The 23,047-nt window shown below is 39.8% G+C and overlaps 1 protein-coding gene across 2 annotated transcripts in view; it reads left to right on the top strand.

The window, feature by feature from the left end:
* lyst (lysosomal trafficking regulator) overlaps positions 1–23,047 on the top strand; it is a 357,679-nt gene that overhangs the window by 156,146 nt on the left and 178,486 nt on the right. For both annotated transcript variants that reach the window (XM_043680023.1, XM_043680014.1), the window contains exons 8-12: positions 3,848–3,995; positions 14,658–14,881; positions 15,853–15,919; positions 16,048–16,157; positions 18,255–18,681. In XM_043680023.1, coding sequence (XP_043535958.1) covers positions 3,848–3,995; positions 14,658–14,881; positions 15,853–15,919; positions 16,048–16,157; positions 18,255–18,681 — 976 coding nt within the window. The remainder of the gene's footprint in view (positions 1–3,847; positions 3,996–14,657; positions 14,882–15,852; positions 15,920–16,047; positions 16,158–18,254; positions 18,682–23,047) is intronic.

The following is a 23,047-nucleotide window of genomic DNA, read 5'->3' as shown; positions in this document are numbered from 1 at the left end:
GAGTGGAGGGCTGCACGTTCCGAGGGTGAGAGGTTGGAGTGGGTGAGAGGGGTGGGGGAGTTCAGGTGGCGGTTAATATTGCAGCGGCAGTTGGCTATGAAGAGGTCGAGGGCAGGTAGGAGGCCAGCACGGGGTGTCCAGGTGGATGGGGTGTGTTGGAGGCGTGAGAAGGGGTCGTCAGAGGGTGGGCGAGAGTCTTGGTTGAAGAGGGTGGGCGAGAGTCTTGGTTGAAGAGGGTGGGCGAGAGTCTTCACCTAACACCCTTCACTTAACACTATGGGCAATTTAGCATGGCCAATTCACCTAATCGGCACATTTTTGGACTGTGGAGGAAACCGGAGCACCCGGAGGAAACCCACGCAGACACAGGGAGAATGTGCACACTCCACACAGACAGTTGCCTGAGGCAGGAATTGAACCCTGGCCTCTGGTGCTATGAGGCAGCAGTGCTAACCACTGTGCCGCCCCTTAGATTACTTAGTGTGGAGACAGGCCCTTCAGCCCAACAAGTCCACACCGACCAGCCGAAGCAAACCCGCCCAGACCCATTCCCCTACGTTTACCCCTGCACCTAACACTACGGGCCATTTAGCATGGCTAATTCACCTAACCTGCACATTTTTTGGACTTTGGGAGGAAGCCAGATCACCCGGAGGAAACCCACGCAGGCACAGGGAGAATGTGCAAACTCCACACAGTCAGTCGCCTGAGGCGGGAATTGAACACGGGTCTCTGGCGCTGTGAGGCAGCACTGTGCCACCAATAAGGTGGTAGTAAACTTCATTCTTGAACCCTTGATGTTACACAGGTGTATCCAAGCTACAGTTGGGAAGAGAGTTCCAGGATCTTCATTCAATGAATCTAAATTGTTCTGGCCCTTACTCCATGTTGGAACTTGATGACTATTCTGTATCTCAGCAGGTGAATGTCAGTCTGGGTGAAATTGCAAAATCAGAGGTCCAAAGAGCTATCACAAGTCGAAAGAGGACAGCAGGTCATCTGGGATCAATATGATGCCAACAGATCTCTTGAAATAGGGCAAAAACGCAGTATTAACTGTGTGAAAGAATCTATGCAACAAGATCTGCACTGGAGAGGATGTTCTGTATGACTGAAGACTAAGAATAATCATGCCAAGAAAAGAAAACTAGGTGACGACACCAACTGAAGGGAAATAAAATTGCTGTTGGTACTCAGCACGACTTTCAGCACAGTACTTCTCAGCAGATTAAAAGTAGATGATAACCCTTTTGAAGAACAGTGACGTTTCTGTGATAGCAGACCATGACATAGAGCAGATAATTAAACTGAGGAAATCATGAAGCAGAGTGTCAGAAGCCACTTGTTATCAACTTAATTGATTTTGAGAAGGTTTTGATACATCTGTTGACAGTCATGTGCGTACATCATAAGATGGTACAGCATTTTGGAGCAGCATATTATTTAGCAGCTGTGCCAAAACAAGCAAGGGCACGATGGACAATTTCAACATCATTGCAGAAGTATGACAGGGCTGCATACTCTCCACATTCCTTTTTTTCTCAGTTATTGATTTCATTGGGAAGAAGGTGATGATGGGTGCAGACCTTGCAATCCAGTGGCAATTCTGCTGTTGACTGACCTAAGTGTTTAGAGATGTCATGACCTTGCTGAAGAGTTATGCACACTCCAAGATATTACCATCTGCCTCACGTTTAGGGACAGAGATTGGTCTTTGCATCCAGCCGTGGGAAAAAAAACCGAGGCAATAAAAATTGGATGGTAACACAGCACTCCCCCATCATTGTCAGGCAGTAAACATAATCAACATGAATACTTTTAGGGCCTAGGAAATAACAACTCCAGAGAGAGTGATGGAGTTATTGATATCCAGGCAAGAATTGGCAAAGCCACATCAGTACTTGAGCAACTCCAGATGGCATGGATATCCGATGCCATCAACATGGCCATGAAGCTGCAAATCTATGTTCATTGTAGGACCAATCACACACTGTAACTGAGGCATGGAAGTAAGTATCAGAGGTGTCAAGAAGTTGAATGTCTTCCACCCAGTAAGCATTCTAGTTACCTAAATGACATTGTGACAGAGAACCTATTTTGACTTGCAGGCATACATTTTTTCCTCCGAAGTATGTCTTGCCAGTGTGGCAATTGAATTTACACCCAGATGGGAAAAGAAAACATGGGCAGGCAAAGATGATTTGGTGAAGTAGTCTTTAGAAGGCTTTCAAGAGCAGGACTGCACCTAGCTGGAGTGAAAGATATTATGATAAAGCAGGTGTTGGACTCTACCCATTGTCCCACATTGGGTTGGAGGAATAAAGTCTTAGGGAAGTTAACTTGTGTATGACTCACTTATGAGGATATTGGTCCCAGCCCTATTGATATGCACCTGTTTGCCTTGAACTTATTCCAGGAGCCTAGAAATATGAAACTCACCCTTTTACAATGTGTCTCCAACCACAAATTGATTTACTTAACTATTCCTATAATCACTGTTACTGGAAGTAATCAAAAGATTGCTATCCTCAATCTGCTTTTTAACTTCTTTCCTAGCTATTGAAACTCTTTAAAATCTTAACCATATGTTGTGGCTCCACCTGAGTTGAAGGAGAAGGTATATGTGGAAGTTCCAATTTCAAGGTGTCATGAAGGTATTTTATGTACCCTACCCTAAGTTAGTACATGATCTCCCCACGATGAACAAGACTAAGGTATATTTCTGAGGTGTGGGGCAAATCATGAAATTTTGAAAACAGACAATAATTCTGCAGTTATTCCCGGGAAAGTAAACTATTGAATCCGTTTTTATTAAAGCCATTAGTTTATACTGAATTTGCGCTAACATTAAATGTCTTGGAAACATTGTCAGGTAATACTGCATACTCTAATGATAGAGTCCTGATCCAGCAACTGTCCTGTTCAATTTCTCTTGCTTGCTCCAAAAATATACATTATCAATCTCATATTGTGTGGATTGTTGCTCTGCAAATCTTGTACTAATTGGCTACAAGAAACTGTGCATATGCGAAGCAAGATCAAATGCAGCTCAGATTAGTATTTGTAAATCAAATTTTGCCTGCTGTATGAACGGTTTGTTTCTTAGCAATTAAATGCAGTTTGTATATTATTTCAGCTGTGAATAAATTTGTCATGTGCATGTTGGGTAGCTGTATTCTGACATTGTATTTTAAATTTGATTTTCAAGTTTGTTTTTATATTGGCAATTTAGGTTGTCAGTCTTGGCTCCATTTGTAGTACATGAACCTGACCATCAGAAAGTCATGGTTTCAAGTCCCTGGAAGCAATGTTGATGGATGCTATTTTTTGGGTGAGATATTTAACTGAAGCCACATCTGCTTCCTCAGTGGATGTAAAAGATTTCATGGCATTTTTTTTTTTGAAGATTATCGATATTTTTGAAGATCTTGCCAATATTTTTTTCTTTCCAGCATCACTCAAACCATACTATGTGCAAATTAGCTATACGATAATAAGGTCCTTATTCCCCTCAATTCCTTGTTTTTGAGCTTCAGTTCCTCTCTTGGCCTCAAATATGTTTCCAAGGATTCTCTGGCTTCCTGATTCTTTATTTTCGAGTTACAGTGCACCCAATCTGCCAGTGCACATTTATCTGCTAGCCCTGATCATGCTGTGAGAATTGATGAATACTGTTCAGAATCTAGAAAATGATTATCGTTTAAACTTTCAGACTATTTTATTGTCACTTTAGATAATCTATTAAAAAAACTGATTTGATTGTCTAATTGAAATGGCATATTCTGATTTCAAAGTGGGAGAGTTATTTAAAGGCAATAAATGCTAACTTTTAATTATTCTTCAACAGAAAATAAATAATCAGACGGCCTTACAGCTGGCTGATCTTTCAGAGGAGACAGAAGAGCCACAATATTGTAACATGCTTTTTGCAGAAGAGGAGGGATATGAGGCTGATAGTGAAAGTAACCCAGAAGGTTTTGCAGTCAGGGAGGAAGGTAAATTTGTTTTCATGTATTTCATTACCATCCTCCCATCTTTTTCAACTGTTCTCAAATACAAAGTTACCATGTAAATGAGGACAGTAGCTGTTACATTAATGTTATTGTAATGTTATAGTAGCATTCCTGAAAAGAGCAACGAAGTAAAACTACATTAAGCAAATCAATTTGTCCTGTTATAAATAATGTAAAAGCTGGAGTTAAATTCTGTAAGACCTTTAGGACCATAGGAAAAAAAAAACATTAAAACATAAAATTCTGAATAGTGAAGTACTTTGCATTGCTAAATTCCTATATCTGAAAATTAAATAACTTTCAAATAAAATAAATTGGGAAAAAAAATGTTGCCTCATTCTACTTACCTCCAACTCTTTGCCTTTTCAACTCATGGCTTATTCTACTTTCTTATTCTCTAGCTATCTGTCATTCCTAATCTCCGAGCCTCTGGGTTCCTGCCTCTCCCACTTCCCCAAACTACTGATCACTGCTGATCATACTTGCCAATCCTCCCTCTTGTCAACTCTTGCACTCACCAAACCTACCATTATGCTGCAACTCCAAATCACCACTGTTTTGAATCCTTGCTAAGAGCAAGGGACTTACAAGATGAGCAGTTTTGAATTTCTGGTTTGAGGAGTTGTGCTGCAAATTGGAAGGGTAAGATGGGGGATCAGCAAAGTTAGCGTGTGATGAGACTGCTCCAAAACGGCACTGAGGTTATATGAGCTTCCAAGCTAGCACAAAACTGCACAAAAACATCATTCTAGATTTTAGTTGAAAATAAGGGTCATATTAATTGACTTGGAATAATATAAAGCTTTGTATGCTGATTTAGTCATAGAGGCATACAATACAGAAACAGTTCCTTCAGTCTAACCCATCTGTGTTGACCAAATTTCCTGAACTAAACTAGTCCCAGTTGCTTGCATTTGGACCATATCCCCCTCAACCTATTTTATTCATGTAAATGCCTTTCAAATGTTGTACCTCTACCTGTATCCACCACTTCCTCTGGTTCACTCCACACATGAACCAGTCTCCACGTGAAAAAGTTGCCCCTCAGCTCCCTTTAAATCTTTCATCTCTCTCCTTAAAATGATGATCCCCAGTAGATTGCAAAGTCGAGGTCAAGGCCAAGTTAGAATCATGAAGTCATATGGATACAACACGGAAACAAGACCCTTTGGTCCAATCTATCCATGTTGATCAGACATCCCTATCTGACCTAGTCCTATTTGCCAGCATTTGACCCGTTTACCCATCCAGATGCCTTTTAAATGTTGTAATTGTACCAGCCTCCACCACTTCCTATGGAAGCTCATACGATAAATATGCCACTCTCTGCATGAAAAAGTTACCCCTCCAGTCTTTTTTAAATCTTTCCCCTCACACTTTAAACCCATGCCCTCTAGTTTTGGACTCTTTCCCCACCCTAGGAGAAAGGTCTTAGCTATTCACTATATCCAAGCCCCTCATGATTATATAAACCTCTGTAAGGTCACCCCTCAGCCTCTGATGCTAGTGGGAAAAAGGCCCCAGCCTGTTCAGCTCCTCTCTATAACTTAAACCCTTCAGTCCCAGCAACACCCTTAAAAATGTTTTCTGCAGCCTCCCAAATTCAGCGACATCTTTGCTATTGAAGGGTGAGAGAATTGTATATAGAAGGGTGAGCAGAATTGTATGTAGTATTCTAAAAATGGCCTCACCAATGTCCGATACAGCTGCAACATGACACCCCAACACCTATACTCAGTGTTTGAATGTGCAATTATTTGAGAAGCTGCAAAGTTTTAGCGTTAACTTTTAATAGTTGTGTCAATTATCATGGAAATTATGTGATTAAAATTTGACAAGGATTTATGAAGTTTCATGTTTTTTTCAATACTGAAGAATTATATAGTTTAAGTTGCTTATAATTTATTTTGTATAGGTATAATGGATACTTTGGTTATGAAAACTAAGAATCAGAAAATATTCCTATAAAAATCTGAATGTGCCTTGTACATGCTCTATAATCCATTTTATTTTCAAATATACTTTTCAATGGGAATTTTATTATTTTAACATTTTAAATATATACTGTTGCTGTGCTCCGTGACATTGGCATAAGGAAAGTCATTGTACATTGTAGCATGTTTAATTTCTGTTACGCAGGATTTTTTTTACAAGTTTGCTTTATGTTTTAACTTCTACTTGGCTGTAATAGGTACTACTTCTCCAACCAAGTAATTGATGCAACAGCTTTGGGCGCTCTTAATTTTAAGATATTCATCTTGAATATCACAATGGAATGAATCTTGACTGACAACATGAATGTTATATGTATCTGGAGACTTATTTGTTGCTTTGGTTTTTCTTATGAATTTGTCTCCTACATTTATCCTACATCATGCTGCTGATTTATTTAGTATTATTTTACATTTATGTTTATCTGCTCATTGCATGTTCTTTTTGTGTTGGGTAGGAGCTATTTGTGTGATGAGGATGAACTACTTAGAGTTCAGACAAAATGCTCCATCATTTACACAGCGGAAGCGTGGTTTGCAGAAGTTGTGAATTGTGTGAATATATTTTACTATGTGCCATGTTCTGTTGAAATATACAGTGATTTGTTATTGTCTCCATCAGCGTTTACATGTTCAGTTATCTGATGATTTCTAGTGTGGTGAAGGAAAGAACCAGGGAATGTGGCACACAATTCCCAGCCATGTATTGGTGTCCAACTAGACCATCTCTGGGCTTAGCTACAACCTCATAATAGGCAACCCTTTAATAGATCAATTCTAAAGAGGATGATAATATGAGAACCCTACACACTGGACAGGAATCCTTGCCTATATCATGTACATGAAGGCGAAACATCAGTAATACCCAGTAAGCGTGCATGTGGATGAGCCCTTTTGTTTAATATTGTGTGTTGTTGCTTCATCTTTTGGTTCACATTTATACGTTATTTAGTAATTCCATATTAATGAGTAAAACTTCAATGTCTCTTACCTCCATCATGTATATAAGCATGTGATGAACAGCTTTCTCGATGCTTAGAACTAACACAGGATTGTGTGTGATAAGATCATTCCCTGGAGTGCATGAGCATTGGGATGCAATCCTTGATGTTTTCTCATTCAGAGCAGAAGACAAGGTGCAAAACATGACCTACTCTTGGGAAGTAAGGCAAAGCAGGTGACTGAGGTGTCAGTAGGTGAGCACTTTGAGGCCAGCGAATATAATTCTATTAGTTTTAAAATAGTGATGGGAAAGGATAGACCAGATCTAAAGGTTAGTTCTAAGTTGAAGGAAGGTCAATTTTGACAGTATTAGGCAAGAAATTTCAAAAGTTGATTGGGGGAGGAAGTTTGCAAGTAAAGGGATGGCTGGAAAATGGGAAGCCTTCAGAAATGAGATAACAAGAGTCCAGATACAGTATGTTCCTGTTAGGGTGAAAGGCAAGGCTGGTAGGTGTAGGGAATGTTGGATGACTAGAGAAAGTGAGGTTTGGTCAAGAAAAAGAAGGAAACATATATCAGGTATAGATAGTAGAGATCAAGTGAATCCTTACAGTATAAAGGCAGTAGGAGTATATTTAAGAAGGAAATCAGGAGGGCAGAAAGGGGACATGAGATAGCTTTTGCAAATAGGGTTAGGGAGAATCCAAAGGGTGTTTATAAATACAGTAAGGACGAAAGAGTAACTAAAGATCAGCAAGGCGGCCTATATGTGGGACCATAGAAAAGAAGGGAGTTATTAAATGTGTATTTTGCATCAGTGTTTACTGTGGAGGTGGTCATGGAAGATGCAGAATGTGGGGAAATAGATGGTGACATCTTGAAAAGTGTCCATATTAAAGAGGAGAATGGCTGAATTGAAACACATAAAGGTGGATAAATCCCCAGGGCCTGATCAGGTATACCCTAGATCCCTGTGGGAAGCTAGGGAAGTGATTGCTGGGCCCCTTGATGACCTATTTGGATCATCAGTAGTCATAGCTGAGGTGCTGGAAGAGTGGAGGTTGGTTAACTTGGTGCCACTATTTAAGAAAGGTGGTAAGGGGACTTGGCAAATTGGCGGCAATTCCGTAAAACGGCCGTGAAGGCTCTGCCTAACAGCCAAGGCGTATTGTTCTTTTTGCCATCACTGGCCAACTTATGTGGAGGAATTATTAATTTAAAACCTTACAGAACACATTTGTTAATATTTGGGAGTGGGAAGTATGCCAAAAGGAAAAGGAGCGAGCAAAGAGCAGCAAGGAGGACACTCCCCCGCAGCAGCAGCCTCTCCCGAACTCCCGGGGAACCTGACAGACTTTCGAATTGGCGGTGGCAATGACGAGAGATACCTCGAAGGTTGGGGCTGCGATTATGAGGTCCAACCCATCGCGTCCATGCTGCAGAAGCATGAACGAGAGCTCGGAGAGCAGATGGAAGAGGTGGCGGGTCGAACCAAGGCCTCAGAAGCGGCGATCGAGTCCTCATCTAGTCGGATCCAGGTATTAAAGCAGGAGGTGCGTGCCTTATGAGACCAGGTCGAAAACCGAGGTTGGAGGATGAATCTTCGGATTGTCAGGCTCCCGGAGGGTGAAGAAGATGGGCAGCCAGTCAGCTTCTTTGAAAACTGGCTGCCGCAGTTCCTGGGCCTTCAAATGAAGTCCAGCCAGCTGCAGATTGAAAGGGCCTATCGGATTGCAGTGCACAGGTCTGGGCTGGTAAAGCGCACCCGCCCGGTCCTGCTGCATGTCCACACATACAAGGACAAATAAGTGGGAAGGAAGAGGCTGAGTGGAACAGATGGTAAGGGTATCCCAGATCACAAGGGAAAGGGAGTGAATGAGATATCAATGAAGAGTATGTGTTTAATAGCAGAAAATGGGTCCGCTCTACTGAGTGCAAACTCGTGCAAACCAGACACACACAGGTAATAATAAAGAGCAGAGTTAATCTATAGGTAGTCTGTTACTTCTGTACTCCCAATAGCATGCCTTTTGCCAATAAGTATCTGTCATTAATTGCATCTGTATTCTCTATGAAGAAGGACGATGATGTAGAAATCAGGGGATGGGACTGTGATATACTTGAACAAATTAGCTTTTGTGAGAGAGGGATGTGTAGCAGTTTTAGAGGGCTTAGAAGGGATAAATACCAGACCCAGCTGAGGTGTCTCCCAAGCTGCTGTGGAAGGCAATGGAGGAGATTGCAGGGACTCTGATATTAATTTTAAAATTTTCTCTAACCACAGGATGCAAGTACTGGATGGTAGCTAGCGTGATGCCATTATTCGAGAAGAGTGATTGGGATAAACTAGGAAACTGTAGGCCAGTAAGCTAATATCAATGTTATAGAAACTATTGAAAAAAATTTGAGGGGCAGAATTAATTTCCATTTTAGAGAAGCATGGATTAATTGAGAGGATGGGGAGTGGTCCTGATCCACGCTAGGTGATGCCTAACACAATTGATGGCACAAACCAGTTTATTGCAAGATGATATGCTTCTACTCTAATCATTAAAAATCTCACAACACCAGGTTACAGTCCAGCAGATTTATTTGGAATCACTAGCTTTTGGAGCTTTTGGAGCTCCTTCATCAGTTGCTTGTGAAGCAGGATCATAAGACAGAATTTATAGCAAATGATTGCAGTGTCTTGCAAGTAAAATTGTATATTAAACGAATCTAGATTGTTGTTAAGTCTTTCACCTTTTAGAATGGGCTACAGGTTTCAGTTCATTAATATGTAAATCCCAGAATTACTTTAAATTCACATTCTCAAGATAACTTAAAGGTTTTTATAAAAAGTGACATCTCAGCTGATCAATAATAGATTGTAGCCTGAGACCATCCTCACTATCAACAACACCACCAATCGTTTGTGTCATCTTCAAATTTAATTATATAATTACACCTATTGCATTCATATCCAAGTATTTTATATAAATAATAAACCGCAAGGCCCACGCACGAAACACTTTTACACCACTGTTCACAGGCTTCTGGTCATAAACAGCCCTCCTCCATCACTCTTTGCGTCCTATTTACAAGCCAGTTTTGTATCCAGTCAGCAAACTTGCTTTGGAACCAAGCACTCTTGCCTTTTGGACCTGTGTTGACAAAGGCCTTATGGTGATGTGGTTTAAATGGATTTCAGTATTACCCTCATCTATATGCAGGTCTTTTTGCTATAACGTGTATTTCATCAATGCAAATTGGCTATAATGCGATTGAAAAATTGTGGACGTTGTTTGGATAACGTGGAATTTCTACTGCACAGGTGAAACAATTATCTATTAGTGATCCTCCACAGCGTGATTTTCTTTAGCGTGAGGTTTCAATGGGATGCAACTGTATTTAGTCACTTTTTCAAATAGCCAGACTGGAAATCCCTCTAACCAATCTATGCTGACTATTCTTAATCAATCCCTGCCTTTTCAAGTATTGATTAATCCAGTTCTTCAAGGATTTTTTCCAATGCTGTCTTTGCTACAGCCACCAAATTAACTGGTCTGTATTTACCTGGCCTATTCCTGCTGCCATGTTTGAACAAAGGAACCGCATTAGTTGTCTTCCAATTATCTGACACTTCCCTTGTGGCCAGCAAGGTATTAAATATCTCTGCCAGGGCCCCAGTAATGTAGTCAGATGATCACTGTGGGCATTTCTAATTCAGTGTCTTTACTTTACTTTTAAAAAATAATTTGAATCTTTGAAAATCCTCGGTATTAAAATCAGATGATGGAACTCAAAAGTTAATTGTCATTATTTAACACTATTACGACAGTATCTCAGTCTAACATTTCATTTTCAAGATGGCACCTCTAACATTGAATATTCCATTACTTTTGCAGTAACACGTCAACCTAATTTATGTGGCCAAGTCTCCAGTTGCTTGAGCCCATAATTTCTGACACAATGATCACCTGTTAACACTGGGCCACAGTTTAAGGACTGATTGGGGTAAAAGAAAATAAATATCAGATGTCTAGATCTGAGATAGGAAAAAAAAGCATTCGAAGACATTCGAGAAATGCATTGAACTACAGAAAATACTACATTACTGAAACTCCTATTTGTTTTATGAAGATCAGAAAGATTGTGATGATCAAACTGCAGGTTCTAAGCTAATCTAGTCCCATTTGCCAGCATTTGGCCCATATCCTATTCATTTGCTCATCCAGATGCCTTTTAAATGCTGCAATTGTATCAGTCTCCACCATTTGCTTTGGCAGTTCATTCCATACATGCACCACCCTCTCTGTGAAAAAGTTGACCCTTAGGTCCCTTTTATATCTTTCCTGCCTCACCCTAAACCTATGTCCTCTAGTTTTGGACACCCCCACTCAGGGAAAGGACTTTGTCTATTTAACCTATTCATGTCTCTTATGATTTTATAAACCTTTATAAGGTCACCCCTCAGTCTCCAACACTCCAGTGAAAACAGCCCCAGCCTATTCAGCCTCTCCCTTTAGCTCATCCTCCAACCCTGGCAACATCCTTGTAAATCTTTTCTGAACTCTTTCAAGTTTCACAACATCTTTCCGATAGGAGGGAAACCAGAATCACACCCAATATTCCAAAAGTGGCCTAACCAATGTCCTGTACAGCCGCAACATGATCTCCCAATTCCTATACTCAATGGTCTGATCAATAAAGGAAAGCATACCAAATGCTGCCTTCTACCTGTGATTCTACTTTTCACGGAACTACGAATCTGCACTCCAAGGTCTCTTTGTTCAGCAACACTCCCTAGCTGCTTACCATTAAGTACATAATTTGCTTTTCCAAGATGAGTCTGTCTGAAGTTCTGTATTCCCCAAACAGAGGAAAATATCCTTTTTGCATAGAGTCTATCCAGCCTTGTTAGAATCTTATGTTTCAGTCAGATCCCCTCTCATTTCTTCTAAACTCTGGGTGAATGCAGGCCAGTTGAACCAATCTTGGGATGTGTTGCCACTCTTAGTATCAGCTTTGTGAACTCTGCTGCATTCCATATTTCCTTGGCAGGAAAATCGAAATTGTACGTAATGCTCTAGATGCAGTATCACCAAGACCCTGCAGGCAGAAGACATCCTTACTTCTGAATCCATATCTGCTTACAATGAAGGCACGTGTTTGCTCAATCTCTCAACTAGTCTAAATCACCTTGATTCCTTTTTGCAATTCCCAATCTTTTTGATCCCAATTTTTTGTTGTTGGGTTAGTTGGAACAGTCTCTGACGTGGCATTTCTACAATAGCATGAAAATAGATTTCAACTCCTCAGTTCATGTAAAAGTTGACCTCTTGACTTTTTAAATAAATCTTTAGTCTTGATTTTGACATTAGTATATTTGGAAATGTTTGAAATGTATTTTTTTTTTCTTTAAGTACACATTTTTGTATAATATTGTTTTATTCACTGTGCAAATGAGCATTTTTGAAGCCAGTACTAATAGAAGAGAAATTGATACTTTAATTTAGAATGGGCTTACTAGGCTGATTTTCTTAAAATGGATTGTCATGAGTGCTACAAATGTTTGTTAATAATGAAAGCAGCAATAGTAATTAAAATAAAAGGAGGTAAAAGAATGGATAATTATCAAAGTCCCAAATTCTTCACTAAGATAGGAATTGGAAAGCGAGTTGATTTAGAAAAGGAGAGAAGAGTGAATATATGACAAAGGATTTTTCTTATTCAGTCATGGGAGGTGTTATCACTGGCTAGGCAAGCATTTATTACCCTTCTCTTGTTGCCCCATGAAAAACTATCTTGAAGTGTTGCAGGAGTTTGTCAGTGGCTTGGAGGGGAGCTTGCAGATGATGGGTGTTCCCATGTGAAATGACTACATGAGCAACAATGATTCGTTGTTGAGACAAAATAGTGACGGGTGGTTTGGCTATCCTACTGTTTCTCTTCATGTAGCAATAGATATCAGATATCTCTGTGTAAATTCAGGTGATAAACTAATAAGTCACAAATCTTGTCAGAAATTACATCAGACTGGCAGTGGACAATAAGGGATTGATTTGCTTAATTTTTTTCAGGAGCTATATGTTAGCCTTGAACTATGTAATAAGTATTTTGGTATTTTATCAGTAACTAGGTCAATCATGTTTAAGCTCATTCTATTACATCATATATTCCCCAGATAATATGTAATGAGAAACATAAATGTGTACAAAATGTACCTAGTATTAACATAAAATAGTCTTAGCTATTGCAGTTCTACTTTATTATTTCTCCTTTTTTTTGCTCTTTTTGGCAGCTATAATTGCCGATTTAAAAAATTTTAAATGCTTTGACATAAACATTTTTAAGCAGATACATAGCAAATAGGGTGCAGAGAACAAGAGGGTTAATATCATAAGACCATAAGACACACGAATAGAATTAGGCCATTTGGCCCATTGAATCAGCTCCGCTACTCTATCATGGCTGATATATTTCCTAATTTTTGGATTAGTGGTGCTGGAAGAGCACAGCAGTTCAGGCAGCATCCGAGGAGCAGCAAGATCGACATTTCGGGCAAAAGCCCTTCATCAGGAATAAAGGCAGAGAGCCTGAAGCATGGAGAGATGAGCTAGAGGAGGGTGGGGAGAAAGTAGCATGGAGTATGACCTGGGAGTTGCAGTGGGAGAGGGACTCCCTGAGATTCTTGTAGAGAGAGTAGGAAAACTTCTTCAAGGCAGGCATCCTTGCAAGAGGATTCACAGTTAGGGTTAAAATATTTCCTAACCCCATTCTCTTGCCTTTACCCAGTAACACTTAATCCTCTACCAATCAAGAACCTATCTGTCTCTCTCAAGTGCACTCAATGACTTGGCCTCTGGCTCAAGAAATTTCTCTTCATCTCAGTTCTAAAGGGTCATCTCTTCACTCGAGTCCTAGTCTCTCCTACCAGTGGAAGCATCTTCTCCATGTCCACTTGATCCAGACGTCTCTATACTCAATCATTTCCTTCTTCATCCTTCTAAACTTCATGGAGTACTAACTTTAGCAAGGTTGATTTGCTATGGAGAATTGAACGGATACAAAAAGTCTTGCAGCCAGTCCTGTGCTCATAGCATAAATATCAATTAAAGAACAGATACAAGAAAGGTTTTAATCAAATTTTGAGTTAGGGGCATGGGACTAGCTGCAAGACTTTGTAGATGATTCAGAATGGGATGGATGGTTGGATGGACAGACTGGCTTGTGAGTAAACGTTTTTGCAGTTTTTTTTGTAAAATAACAGTTTTGGAAGGAAAAAGGATGGGAACACATTGATTTCATCAAAAAGAGGAAGATTTTGCTAAAAGAAGTAAACAAATTGTAATAACTATGTTTTCATTTGCTTGTATACATAAGAGTTTGCAGCTGTTAAAGCCATCTTGGTACAATTGACAACAGGAAGATAGAAATGTCCCATTTTTTTTAATCCCTCCAATATGAATTATGGTTAGAATATAGCTGGTAATATTGGCTGTTTGTTTTGAGTTGTCCGTTTGATATAGATAATTTTAATTAAAATGATTTTCTGGAATGACTTGTGCTAATTCATGCATTGTTCTTTGTTGGATTTTAGGCAAATCTATTTTTCTCATCTACTTTGAGATTTGTGCAGTGTCTTTTTGTTCTAACTTTACTAGTAGTCCCAAATGTATGCTGGAGAAAAATATAACGTGTAATTGCTTTCTTTCCTCTCTGGATATAGATGTGAAACCAGAACACATTTCCTTGGTTCAGTCATCCAGCTATCTCTTCAATATTGCTGAGGGTAGTGCACAGAGAGAATTGATGTATCCTGAGATCTGTATGTTAGAACTCGCCCTACTGTCTATCGGCAATCCCAGCCTTGAAGTCCTAATCCATGTCTTCAGAGGTCTGCTCAAGATTGTCCAACACAGTGAAAAAAATGCTACATCTGTTTATCAGCAGGTAAGACATTAACAAAAGCAGAATGTTAATGCCAAAAGAACAGATTATATACAATTTAATTGTTTTATCAGTTTTGCTGAAAATGTCAAAATATTCAACTTTAAGCAGTTTAAATAAAAAAAATGTTGGAAATGTTTTAACATGGAAAACATTTGATAAGTTTAATGTCATTGTATTTGATTTAACAAGGATTGAGTGACTGTAGTTTGATTTTATTATTCTGCTTTACAAAAAACTGGAGTTGCAATTGCTTCCTGTGCCATTTCACATTCTAGTTTAGAACCGAATTCCTTCATGATTACAGAGGAGCCTCAATTATCTGAATTCTGGATTATCCGGTAAGATCGCAAGGTCCCTATGGTATCCAGCATTCGATTATCTGGCATTCGATTAACAGAACGAAATACTTCCCGCCCGTGTCTTTCGGATAATCGAGGTTCCTCTGTAGGTAGAATTTATAACACAGAGGCCATTTGGCCCACCTTGTCCATGCCTAAGTGCATATTCTATGTAAATCTCCTCCCAGCCAACTTTCTGTTGCTTTCGTGAAATTAAAGAAATATTGACAGATTCAGAGTGAGTAATTTAGGCTGGGAATTATTCAGTTTAGAGTATTTGCCACCTGCATTTTATTTAAAACATTTTTATTATGGGAACCTCTTTCTATCTGGGAAGAGGAAAGAATCACTTATTTGTGAAAGTAGACAGATGGAACTAGCAGGCTGGTCCTACCAACTGTGCAGAAACACACTTAAATTATGTCATGGTTTGTAGAATATCCATCCTTCAGTACTTTGGAAGATTTCTATCTTCTGAAACCTTCATTGTGAATCTATTTCTGTTGTAAAGATGGTGCTTGAGCTGTTCTAGTTTTAACGTATCAAAGAGGTTTTTGTTATCTATACTTGATGTAACATTGTCAGTGTTCGTTTTCCTTTGCTCTTATTTCACAATGTTTTATTTTGTTTCAGGGAGCTGTAAAAACTATTGTGGGTGGTTTCAAGACTGTATTGTGTCAATCTGAGATCATTTTAGAGGGTATGTGCAACCTTTCTTTTGCTTGAGATTCCAGTTATCACTGAGGTGTATAGCAACCTTGTGTGTTTCAAATGTGATTGTGATTTAAAATTCCATGATCCTGAAACAGTTTACTTTTGTTTATGCAGAGTGCCAGACAATACTCATGGAATTATTGGTGACTCTAATCAGCTCCAGGTTATCAGCAGAAGAGTTGACACTCTTTCTGAGACTGTTTTTAGAGAGAACTCCTCCAACTGTGAGTGGACTGTCTGCATTATTTTCAGAAAATGCTTTTCAAAACAGATGACAGTGCTGTCAAATGACGAGGGCAAAGTAGAGATTTAGCTTGCAAACAGCAATTCAGTGTTATGGAGCACTTCCAGGAGAAATTGGGGTGCATAGAATTGTATTCAGAGTGATAGCAAAACTAACTTTAAAATACATGCAAAATACAAATTTTCAAAACGTTCTGTGTTTTTGAAGAAGAGGTCGTTGGGAAGCTGGCAACTGTTTTCATTGTTTTTGCTGTTAGAGGCTTTGGAAGAAGTTCATAGACTCATAGTCAGATAGAGGCCATTCTGCTCATTGAATCTGTACTGACCCTGCTTACAGCATCCCACGCAGAACAATTATCCCCATCCTATCCCTGCACTTACCATAGCTAATCCATCTAGCCTACATATCCCTGGATACGACAGGGCAATTTAGCATGGCCAATCCAGCGAATTTGCATGTCTTTAGACTGAGAGAAGAAACAAGAGCATCTGGTGGAAGCCCATGTAGATGTTTGGAGAATGCGCAAACTCCACACAGTCACCCAAGGCTAGAATTAAACTCTGGTCCCTGGCACAGTGAAGCAACAGTGCTAACCACTGAGCCACCTTGCCCCTTTAATATAGTAAAAACATCCCAATGTGATTCATAGAGGCATAAAAGTAAAATGGACACTAAGCCTGAGGAGGAAGAATGAACAAAGATTTGATCAAAGATGTGTTATATATTGTATAACAAATATATTATATGTATAGCAAATATGACTTACAATTCAGTTGCTTTGTGCTGTGGGACCTCAGGTGGTTTTTTTTAAAAACCTGTTTTTCTAATCAACCTGTTCAGAGACGTTATTACATACCTTTTGTGCAGGTTGAACTTGTATGAAGTGTTTTGGTCCAAGGGGAGGGACACCACTATTGCGACACAAAAAAACCCCTCTTTGTGCTTTTAAAATGTACTATTGATTTGTTAATTATGTGAAGATACAAATTGGCCAATTCGTAATTGAGTATTTTGATCAGCATGGTGAGCTTAGCTTCAGACATTTAAAAAGATAGCTCATGCAGATTTTTTTCACTAAGTTAGGCTATATCACAGTCCATGATCATTTTGGGTTGTTGCAGTTGTCATAGTATGAAATCATAGACCTATTGAAGGCATCATGATTGATTTATTTTTCCAGGGAGTTAAAGGGCAAATAGGGATTCAGTTTGATGAATTTATTACCCAGTTTATTTGAAACAGGCGATGGTACTCCAATTGAGCAAAAAAAAAATCCCTATTTTCTCTAGAGTTCTGTAATAACCTCTCTGAACAGGTTGATTAGAAAAATAGGTTAATTAAAAAAAGGGCAATGATGTGGTGGGAACATATTAGGTCACGATCCTAAAGCAGCTCCCAGCAAACCCACCATAAACCAAGACTGAGAAAATTATGCCTAAGAAAACCAAAAATCTCTACTTTGGAAGCCCTGTTGTGGTGCAGTGGTCAGTCGTTACCTTTGAACTGAATGGCTCAGGCTCAAGTCTCATCTGCTCCAGAGGTACAGGTTGATTAGAAAAATAGGTTAATTTTTTAGAATTCCTATTTGAATAAAGTAAAATGCTAAATCGGAAAACCATGTTAGCTGACTGGTGATGTATGAATAAATATACAGCCCAGCTCCTGTATCTTCTATACTTCAGCTACTAACCATACTCTAATATCGACCATCTGAATGAAAGCAAAATAATTATTTAGCAAATGTTTGTTTGAAATCAGTGCATCAATTTTTGCTGAAGAAAGGATGGAAAGAAAAAAGGAGGAAAGGGATAGAAGTTGGCTGGCACCAAGAAGAATGAAAATGGCAAGATAAAACCATATTCTGTACAATCTCTTAACATTTGTTTTGTACCTTGTTACACCAACATAAATTGTGAACTTTCTTTATTAAATGTTCCAAAGATTCTAGAGTAACCCATATGTTCTATTAAATAGATGAAGATTTTATAGCATTTTTTCAACAGAATGCAGCAAATCAAATAGATTATCTGATTTTGCAATTAATACTTTGAAAAATATTGCTTTTCTTATATTTCAGAAGATACTACTTAGAGGGATTCTGAGGATAGCGGAAGCAAATGTAGATATGCTCCCAATGCACTACCTAACCTTTCCAACTATATTCAGCACAGATATTTTCACTACCATTCCAGTCGTGCAGAAAACTAATTCTGCTGTCAGCAGTAAGGACTCCAGTCTTCTAAGGCGAGTGAAGTTTCCACACAGCAAAAGAGAGACGGAATTTGAGGAATATACCCACCAATTGTCATCACCTTGGCATGTGGCTCCACTCCATTTGCCACTTGTTGGTCAGAACTGTTGGCCAAATATGTCAGATGGCTTTAGTGTCTCTCTCTGGTTAAAAGTAGAAGTCGCCAATGCAACAGACAGGTCATTTGAGAAAAAAAGGAAACAAAGACAATATCGGCTAGCTACTTTCAGAGAGAGTAGTTTTGAAGGCATGGGTAAGAGTGAAATTCAATTCTTGATATTTGTTTTTGTGAATTTGTAAATTAATAAACAAACACTTGTTTCATACATTCTGCGGTACAACAATGGCTACATTGTAAATATACTTAATTGACTGAAAAGCACTTTAGGATATACTGATGTGAGAAAAGCATTCCAAAAACAGGTTCTTGCTTCTTTCTTGTATTGTGGGAGCAACTTTTCAGTAACATACTTAGGTCAAAAAAGGTATAGTTTTTCTGCCTGAAATGAAAGACAAGAAACATTGCATTGGTATCCTCTCTCTGTAATAGCAGCAACTTATGTCACAATTACATATTGTAGGCTTTAGTACCAGCTAAGGTCCTAATCTAATATTTTCATACAGAGTCATAGAGATGTACAGTGTGGAAACAGACCCCTTTAGTCCAATTTGTCCATGCGGACCAGATACCCTAAATTAATCGAGATCAGAATTGAGCACAGTATTCCAAATTTGGCCTAACCAATTTCCTGTGCAACTGCAATGTGACCTCCCAACTCCTATACTCAATGCACTCATCAATACAGGCAGGCATACCAAACGCCACCTTCACTATTTTGTCTACTAGCAGATTCACTTTCAAGGAACCAAGGTCTCATTGTTCAGCAACACTCCCCAGGACCTTACCATTAAGTGTACAAGTCCAGTCCCGATTTGCCTTACCAAAATGCAGCATCTCTCATTTATCCAAATTAAACTCCATTTACCACTCCTCGGCCCATCTGATCAAGATCCCGTTGTACTCTGAGGTTACCTTCTCAGCTGTCACTACACCTCCAATTTTTGTGTTTTCTGCAAACTTACTAACATACTTCGTATATTCATATTCAAATCATTTAGATAAATGTGACTGCAATAAATCAGATCAAATCAAAACTTAGTGGACCCAGCATCAATCTTGAGGTACACTGCTGGTCACAGGTCTCCAGTCCAAAAAACAGCCCTCCACCACCACCCTTTGTCTCTTACCTTCAAGTCAGTTCTGTATTGAAATGGTTAGTTATCATTGTATTAAATGTGATCTGACCTTGTTAACCACTCTACTATGAGGAACTTTGTTGACTGTTTGACTGAAGTCCATCAAGACCACATCCATTCATCAGTTCCTCTTTGTCACTTATTCAAAAAACTCAATTAAGTTAGTGAGACATGATTTCCCATCCACAAAGCTGTGTCGACTATTCCTAATCATTCTTGGCCTTTCCAAATACATGTAAATTGAGTCTCTCAGAATCCTCTTCAACAACTTGCCATACACCAGTGTCAGGCTCACTGGTCTATAGCTCCCTGGCTTTTCCTTACCACCTTTCTTAAATAATGGCACCATGTTAGGCAACCTCCAGTCTTCTGGCACCTCACCTCTGGCTATCGATGATACAAATCTCTGAGCAAGGGGCCCAGGAATCACCTCCCTAGATTCACACAAAGTTCTCGGGTACACCTGATCAGATTCCAGATATTTATCTACCTTTTTGCATTTTAAAACACCCAACACTTATTCTTCTATAATATGGACACTTCAAGATATTGCCATTTATTTCCCCAAGTTCTCTGGCTTCCACATCTTCACAGTCAACACTGAAGCAAAATACAGGTCGTTCTGCTATAACATATTTCATTAATGCAACTTCACTATAAAGCGATTGATGAATTGGGGATACTGTTTCTAAAGCATGGACTTTGTTGGTTATAACGCAATTCTAGTCTCATTGGTTTACATAGTGCTGCTATTATGCAATTTTCTTATTACTTCGATTAGATTACTTGCAGTGTGGAAACAGGCCCTTCGGCCCAACAAGTCCACACTGACCCGCCGAAGCGCAACCCACCCAAACCCATTCCCTTACATTTACCCCTTTCACCTAACACTACGGGCAATTTAGCTTGGCCAATTCACCTAACCTGCACATTTTTGGATTGTGGGAGGAAACCCACGCAGACACAGGGAGAATGTGCAAACACGGGGAGAGAGTCGCCTGAGGCGGGAATTGAACCCGGGTCTCTGGCGCTGTGAGGCAGCAGTGCTAATCACTCTGCCACTGTGCCGCCCACCAATATCCTGGGATTGTATGAGAGCGGAACTACCATATTATAACAGAACCAACTATACTCAGTATCTCACTCATCTCTTGCGGTTCCACACATAGGCGGCCTTGCTGATCTTTAAGGGACCTTATTCTCTCCCTAATTATTGCTTTGTCCTTTAATGTATTTGTAAAAACACTTTGGATTCTCCTTAACTCTTTTTGCCAAGTTTATCTCATGACCACTTTTTACCCTCCTGATTTCCTCTTTAAGTATACTGCTACTGCCCTTCTACTCTTTTAGGGATTCACTCTGTCCCTGCTGTCTATATGTGACATATGCTTCCTTCTTTTACTTGACCAAACTTTGATTTCTCTAGCCATTCCCTACACCTACCAGCCTTACCCTTCACCCTAACAGGACCATACAGTCTCTGGACACGTATTATTTGTTTTTTGAAGGCTTCCCATTTTTCAGCTGTCCCTTTACCTGAGTATCTGTCCCCAACCAACTTTTGAAAGTTCTTGTCTAATGACATCAAGATTGGCCTTCCTTCAGTATAGAACTTTAACTTTTAGATCAAATCTATCCTTTTTCATCATTATTTAAAAACTAATAGACTTATGATCACTGGTTCCAAAGTGCTCCCCCACAGACAACTCCAGTCACTTGACTGCCTTGTTTTCCAGGAGAAGGTCAAGCCTTCCTCCTCTAGTAGGTACATCCACATACTGAACAAGAAATTTTTTGTGTACCCATTTCACAAGTTCCTCTCAATCCAAGCCCTTTACATTATGGAAGTCTGAGTCTGTTTGGAAAATTAAAATCCTTTACCATTACCAACCTATTACCTTTATAGATAACTGAGATACCCTTATCAATTCGCTTCTCAATTTCCTACTGACTCCTTGGGGGTCTACAGGACAATCCAAATAAGGTAATCATCCCTTTGTTATTTCTCAGTTCTACCCAAATAACTTCACTGGGCATACGCCCTGGAATGTCCTCCCTAAGTACAGCTGTAATGTTATCCTAATCAAAATTGCCACCACCTCCTCTCGTGCCTCCCTTTCTATCCTTCTAAAAGCATCTATACCCTGGAACATTAAGCTTACCTGTCCTATCCATCCCTAACCTTTGTCTTTGGTAGTTATGATATCCTAGTCCAAAGTTTCCAACTATGCCTTGAGTTCATCTGCCTTACCTGTCAGGTCTCTTGCATTGAAATAAATGCAGTATAATTTATCAGTCCTACCTTACTCTGTGCTTTGTTCCTGCCTACCTTCACTGTTTGACTTGCTTCTTAAGAAGGGCTTATGCCCGAAACGTTGATTCTCCTGTTCCCTGGATGCTGCCTGACCTGCTGCGCTGTTCCAGCAACACATTTTCAGCTCTTGTTCCTTTTCCCAACTGCACCAGCCTCTCCGCTTTCTTCTCACTATTTCTCTGCACTGCACTGCTGCCCCCCGCCTCTCCCCTGAGGGGTGACCTTATAGAGGTTTACAAAATTATGAGGGGCATGGATAGGATAAGTAGACAAAGTCTTTTCCCTGGGGTCGGGGAGTCCACAACTAGAGGGCATAGGTTTAGGGTGAGCGGGGAAAGATATAAAAGAGACCTACAGGACAACATTTTCACACAGAGGATGGTACGTGTATGGAATGAGCTGCCAGAGGATGTGGTGGAGGCTGGTACAATTGCAACATTTAAGAGGCATTTGGATGGGTATATGAATGGGAAGGGTTTGGAGGGATATGGGCCGGATGTTGGCAAGTGGGACTAGTTTGGGTTGGGATATCTGGTCGGCATGGACGGGTTGGACCGAAGGGTCTGTTTCCATGCTGTACATCTCTATGACTTTATGTTGCTTTAGCAAATCTCCCCACCAGTATATTAGTCTCCTTCTAACTCCGGTGCAACCCATTCTCCTAATACAGATTACTTCTACCCCCGAAAAGATGACCATGATCCACAAATATGAATCCTTCTCCCCTGCACCAGCTCCTCAGTCATGCATTCATCTGCTCTATCCTATTCTTACTCACACTAGCATGTGGCACCAGAAGGTTACTATTTAACCTGCCTAATTTTCTATGTTCTCTCCTTTGAATTCCGTCCTTTTCTCTTCCTGTGCTGTTGGTTTCAACGTGTACAGCAACCTCCAGCTGGTCCCTCTTTTTGAGAATATTCTGCCCTTCCTGGGATAGTTAGCTGCAAAAGTTCAATGCTTGCTCAGTCAGCTGTGCAGGATCACTGCTCCTTTTTTTTCACCTCCCATAGGGTTCGTTCGTTCTCTCTCTCTCTCTCTCTCTCTC

Source organism: Chiloscyllium plagiosum, chromosome 3, assembly GCF_004010195.1.
Source record: "Chiloscyllium plagiosum isolate BGI_BamShark_2017 chromosome 3, ASM401019v2, whole genome shotgun sequence".
Lineage (NCBI taxonomy): Eukaryota > Metazoa > Chordata > Chondrichthyes > Orectolobiformes > Hemiscylliidae > Chiloscyllium > Chiloscyllium plagiosum.
This window is presented reverse-complemented; position numbering and strand designations above follow the sequence as displayed.